This window comes from Loa loa (assembly GCF_000183805.2).
Source record: "Loa loa unplaced genomic scaffold supercont3.6, whole genome shotgun sequence".
NCBI lineage: Eukaryota > Metazoa > Nematoda > Chromadorea > Rhabditida > Onchocercidae > Loa > Loa loa.
Genome location: NW_018108186.1, coordinates 229,783 through 236,222, shown reverse-complemented (window position 1 = coordinate 236,222; position 6,440 = coordinate 229,783). Strand labels below are relative to the sequence as shown.

The window sequence follows — 6,440 nt, the reverse complement described above, 5'->3', positions numbered from 1 at the left end:
GCAACCGATCAACTGATAATCGAAATAAATGCAGCCATTTGCAATAGTAACAGTACGCCCTTCTGCTTTGGCTTTTCGTATTTCTGCTTCCAAAGTCAAAATGTCCATACCTGGCGGAACCTTGGCCAGAGCTGCTGCCTGTTGCATCATCATCGCTATACCCATTCCAACGCCATACCTGAAGTCAAAGTTTACAAGTGTATACGGGGTATTTTCTGCATGTTCCCGAGAGTTTTTAATTCATTTTTTTAAATCCATGTTTGTTTTCCTAAACATGAATGTTTTTTAATTATAAATGTTTTTACTGATAGCTTGCTATATGAAAGCAGTTTCCCCTAGGTTGCAATACTTTGTAAAACTAAACACATTTTTCCAAAAAAAATTATTTTCCAGAAAAAAATAAAAAAAATTAGAAAATACATGCTGTTCATGTACTTTTTTGATGGCTTATTTTCTTTTTGGTGTAATTTTGTAAAATCCTGTTGACTTTAATTCGGCTTCTCAGTTTCATTCTCTTCTCACTGCTCAGTCATTTATTTACTTATCCTACAATTATTTCACAATTCCAATTTTGTAAAGGTCGATTTTGGAGAGAGAGAAAGGAAAATAAAATTTGTCATCTTCTTTAATGAAAAATTTCCCGTTTGAACAACTGAATTGAATAAAAATTACTAAATGCTTTCAATTACTTTCGTTCTACGCTTAGTCCAGAAGTAATGAAACATATCAATCATTTAAAACTGAGTGCATCAGTTATTATTTGTCATTAATCAGTTATTTGTCATTAATTGCATTCTCGAAGAAACTAATTTAAATGATTAAAATTTTTGAATTTCACGAATGATTTAAAATTTTGGAATTCAAGTTGGAACTGATAACAGTGAAACAAGCAAACGTTATTATTCATGACAAGCCAATTGCAATAGATTCAATAGATTCAAATCACTTGGATAAGGTATTTATATGAAAAACATCCAATAAGAGTTGAATAATTTCATACAAAATTTTACATAAAATTTCTTGATAAACTTTATTCTCTCGCTTTCATTAAGAAAAGAATAATAAGTTCAGATTTTGAATATTCGACCAATGTTAAACAATTGTTAACGTCAAATTCTTATCAGTTGCATTCAAAATCCTTTGAATGCAAAATTTGCTTAATTTTTGATTCCTCTGTATTTATCCTTTACCTTATTTATCTCTTCTGAAACTGATACCAGATGACTGTTCAGTTAGGGTAAACAAAAAAAAAAGTGTTCCGAAGAAAAGCGACTCTCTCTTCATTTTGGTTCACACAATTAAAATTTTTCTTGCAACTGGACGAATTTTTTTGAATTTTAAGGATTTATCCTGTTTTCTAAAAGTAAGTAAGAGAAAGTTTATTAGCAACGAAAAAAAGCTTATGTGCTTTTGGTATACCGTAATATCTATTTTCTTTATACATCTAAGGGTTAAAGAAATAGTCTGAAATGAAATGCGACAGCTTTGTGACGCTATCAACCACCCATTGTCAATATATCAAGTCATTAATTACTGCAGTGAAGTGAAAATGCTAAATTAACAGCGGATTTGATGAACCTAACTGATAAACAAATGATGAAATTGTAAATAAATAACTGATTAATAAGGAAAGATGGTTTATTTCGGCTTAGAGTAATATAAATTTTTTCTTTGTTTAAGTTGAAATGAAATATTTGCAAACATTCTTTAGTTTGATTCGATCTCAACTCTTCTAGTTGGATAAAAAAATACATACGGTGAATTTGGGCGCAAATTGTGATCAGCTGATCGTCGCTGCTGATTGTGTTGTTGTAAGCAGTCAAACTGTTCCATTTGCTGTTGTTCATCCACTGAACAGCATAGGCCCATTTCATCGGGATGAATTTATAAATGAAAATGAGAATGAGAGAGAATTATTGCAAGGTCCTAGCAGAGATTACCATAGCTTTGGATAAAAATAAGTGGCATATGTCAAGTGTTAGAGTAACTTGAAGACAGTGGCAAGCTGAATTGGTCCATCAGACTACTGAGAATTACAGATTAAGTCTATGAATAATAGCACCAACTCCAAATTAGGTTAGCGCAAAGATGCCGCCTCTCAGCTGTATCGATCATTACAGCTTCGCTTCTCCTGGGAATTACTTAAATCTAATTCAGACTTTTCGAGGCGATAACGCATTAAATTGAACTTCTTGATTGGAAGATGTCCACAATAGGAGTGTACAAATGAAAAAGAGCAAATGGAACGGATTGCTCTCTCCATCATATTTATACCTATTTTAATCGGACTCCAAATAGCTCAACATTTTAACATTTTTGTTTAATTTTAGAAACAACTTTTATCACTACAAATTCAGCATATCGGTGAAGGTAAAATTTTATGTGAGGAATTTGATCCCATGAATCATTTTTAAAATTTGTTGATCGGTTCAAACCGCCCATCAAACATTGTTACTATAAGTCGTGGCGGTTCAGAATAACTGATAGGCGAGGAAATAAAAAAGACACTACTCCTTGCTGGGTGATTAGGAGCAAATTGTCCTTGAAATTTGGCTGAGCGAATGAATTAAACAGAACCGTTTGACGAATTACTTTTCGAAATATGCATATTCGGCGGATTAAGATAAAAATCATTCGATCAAATCCAGTCACTTCAACTAATCTACACAATTCTTCATGATTTCTCAAAATAATCGCTCCCAGCCAAATAACTTTTTATTTCAGCGACTAAACTTTCTTTAAATCCCTTTGCTCAATATGTTATCAAATATCTAATCAACAACAGTCAATGAATTTTTGTCGATTTTGATATCGATTGATTGACATTCATTTCTCATTCTGTTACAACCGTTCCACATCATTTCCTTCCGGTCCGGAAGTTGGTTCATTCGAAATCGGAAAAGATCGAAAATCGATTCTAAAATTCAATTTTTAACTCGTTATGTTGCTGTCTTTTGCCTGTTCAATTTATTTGTAATAGATTTTTCCTTCTTTTCGCAAATTAGAAAATAACGAAGTTTGATCGCCCTCTCCTCTTTATTTGATCAAAGTGGAATAAAATATTATTAACCGCAAATTAAATGTATAATTAAGGTTTACAGTTCAATCATGATCATTTTACTAATTTTTTCACATATTTTGAAAGGATTCAACGTTTCAGACGAGGGCCGTGAAATATATAGAGCACGAATTGGATTTTTTAAAAAGTTTACTGCTGTTGCTTTTACCACAATGCTTAGTTCGCTGCACATTATGAAGTTACGTTTTTTCCAGGAGACATGTTAAATCGAAGACGTCGACACCAGACTCCAACTTTCCTGGAAGGCACACCAGGCCGGTACCTAAGGAGAGATGCACCCCCTTCTCTGCCCACTTGCGATGGTCAGTTTCTCTCCTTTTCCTCTGTTTATCATTTTCCTCCGACAGAAATATGTTAAATCACTCCTCAAAAAGGCATCATGAACTGCTGCGAAGGGTCACGAAAAAGCTTGCAATTGTTAAAACAATATGCTTTGCGACAAGTTAGTCTGTACCTTACTTCACTACAAATATTCAGCTATTTTCTCCCCCCTCTCTATTGAATTTGTTTAGATGTTTCAGTTACCCGAGAGATTTTCCGAAACAAGCATACTTTAGGTGTAATTCAAGGTATCCAAGCTGGTTTGCAACAATTGGCCCATTCGTCCCAAAGCTTGCAATATGCCGGAAGCGATGTCAGTAGTTGCCGAGTAGAGCGAAATTCCGTTCGTACAAAACCAGAATTATCATCACAAAGTTTCAGCGAAAGTCGAACATCCAGTCAGTACCTGTCGAAAAAGGGTCTTACGTCGTCACTTAGCATCGGTAACGTAGTACAGGTGTGATAATTTTGGCAGCCTTCCCCAATTTATCAGGAATGTTCGATAATTTGTTAGATCAGTGAGAGATCTGTTGATACTAGTTGTAATTTCAGCACGGTACACAAGCAGAAAACGCAGAAAATAGCGAACAGCGTTTGGTGTCCATTTCATTGCAAAGTTTGCCAGGTACCTTCGTCTTATGTTGCACTTTTACACTTCTTTTAAATAAAGCTTGAAATATACCTTCACCGAAAGAAACTTTAGCCGTGTTTGGTGTCCTATTAAACTCTTACGTTCTCTTATATTTATATTTTATTGAATTATTACATTTGTATTTCCTCAAATTGGTAAACATCTATTGATTTTTCAAGTCTTGTTTATCAAGTTGTAATTATAGTCATTAAATTATAGCAAGATCTAGGTCGTTCGATAAGTACACCGTTTACTGGTGAGAATCGTGGCAATGGAGTAATGAAGGAGGACCTCACACTGCCACCGAATTGGGCTGTTGAATTAACACCAGAAGGAATTCGGTCTCTTTTTCAGAATTTTTTTTTATTCTAATAGATGTGATAATGGTACTTTTTGGTTGCTTTTGTGGCATTGAGCGTTGCATATGATTATTCTTTGTACTGCAGACTTTTTAATATTTCGTAGTAAACTGACTTTAACTAAATATATCGAAGTTGGCCAATCAAGTATACTGCCGTACATATCTCGTTCAGAGCATTGTTAGATATTAAAATGATTTTTCGACCTATTTTGTTGTTTAATATACTCAGAGTATTTTCAGACTGGTTTCGACAAGGTATATGTATATGTGTTTAATATCTTTTTATTACTTCTCTGTTTCAGTTACTACGTGGATCACAGCAATCGACGAACACATTGGATTCATCCTCTTGTTAAAGAAAATTTACCTTTAGGCTGGACAAAGCAATTTGATTCGATGAATGGAGTAACATATCACAAGTAATATTTCTAATGATTCTAGTTTTAACGCTTTGTTAAAAATAAGTAAGCTGTAATTTCTCATTCCATGAGTAACATGGGGATGGGGGAGAAAAAAATAAAACGGATTCTTTTAGTAAGTTGGATGGTCGAACGCAATTGGAACATCCTGGCTTAGCAACACCTGTAAGTTATGCACAAAGTAATCCTGCAGCACAGTTAACACAGCGTGCCGAAAGTACGATTGAAAAGTTGAATATTATTGGTGAAGGTATGTTGATTAATGAGGAATGGCATACTTTCACGAATAAAACTTCACGTCATATTTCGTTGCTTTGCAATTGGTGTATTTCAATTGTTTGAATTTTCATCTGATAAAACTTACCTACGTTTTTTAACAGATATCCCAGATTGGCTTCGTTTATACTCTCGTGCTCCATATGAATTAGATCATTTGCTGGAGGTTAGTTTATGTTAATGTTTTTATAATTACAGTCTTACAACCACGAACATTTTAAGATACAGCCTATCGAAATAGAGGAGCATGAGTCTTAGTTACTCTTATCTTTTGCTAACGGAAATAAGACAATGCTAGTTGCAAATCAGTACATCCTTTGTTGTCCCGTACGACATATTGCGTTTCGAATGCAAAAATAAAAGCGACCTTGAAACGAATTGCAGTGGCCATTATTCCGTCTGCCACAACTGGAGCAGTACGATAGTCAGTTGATGAAGTTATACAAGCAAGAAGGTATTGATATTGCAATCAAATATGAACGTTTTCGGCGTGAAATCAACCGTGAAATTGCACGGCGGCAACAAAAATTTATGCCATCTGTTAATGTACTTCAGTAAAAAAGTTCATATTTAGCTGTTTTATTTTCGGGATGATTTTTTGAAAGAGGCATCTCTTGCTTTCGTCAGCAGGATAACTTTTTGTTCATTGAAAACAGCTAAAAATTTACCTAGTCCTGGCGTCTTACAAATTTAGTTTTTTCAAGATATTTTATTCGATTTCGAATATCTCTTAGATAAATTGTGTACTGAATTCATATCTCTGGGAAAAATACCTGTGTAAATAGCTTATTTCATAGCTTATTTCATGAATTCTATGCATTAATGTCCAGTAGTAGTAAGATTCAATTTTATTAGTGTACCAAAGATGTTCGTTTTTCTTTTTTTTTGAAACCGTTTATATATTTGATACATTTTAATATATGGAATGCATTAGTATTTGCTGTTATTTTGTAAGAAATGCGTTTTTGTGATTTTCATTTAGGATTTAAGCTGGGATGTGAAGGTTTTTGGTAAACGTAACTGAACTGTTGAAAAAGATCTGTGTAACCATGAAAATTTGATGACCCTAACCGATCCTGACGATATCACCGTAACCAATTTTGTTCAGAATGTATTTCATGTCATCAATGCTCAAGTATATTTTAATAAATTACTCAGGTTAAGCGTTAGGGAAAAGTTCTATTCACTGGAGGAATATATTTTGAAAAAATAAAAATTCATAATGTACTGACTGTTCCGTAAAAGTATAGTATGCCATTTGTTAGGTATTTATAAGTATGTTTTTCATATTCTGGGCTTTGTTAATATTGTTAGAATGCCCAGCTGTGCTCGGAATTTGCAAAAATCCCTGTG

At 33.7% G+C, this 6,440-nt stretch overlaps 2 protein-coding genes across 2 annotated transcripts in view; one reads left to right on the top strand and one right to left on the bottom strand.

Annotated features, from left to right (window-relative positions):
• LOAG_00712 (hypothetical protein) overlaps positions 1–165 on the bottom strand; it is a gene marked incomplete at both ends in the record, with an annotated part of 513 nt that extends 348 nt beyond the window's left edge. Inside the window, one exon of the mRNA XM_020445526.1 lies at positions 6–165. Coding sequence (XP_020304023.1) covers positions 6–165 — 160 coding nt within the window. The remainder of the gene's footprint in view (positions 1–5) is intronic.
• Positions 166–3,278: 3,113 nt separating this feature from the next.
• LOAG_06931 (WW domain-containing protein) lies at positions 3,279–5,645 on the top strand (the record flags this gene model as incomplete). The annotated part of the gene is made up of 8 exons (XM_003142466.1): positions 3,279–3,381; positions 3,637–3,857; positions 3,953–4,025; positions 4,261–4,372; positions 4,695–4,811; positions 4,928–5,061; positions 5,192–5,253; positions 5,472–5,645. The coding sequence occupies 8 exons, from the start codon at positions 3,279–3,281 to the stop codon at positions 5,643–5,645; spliced, it is 996 nt and encodes a 331-aa protein (XP_003142514.1).
• Between the last annotated feature and the right edge of the window lie 795 nt (positions 5,646–6,440).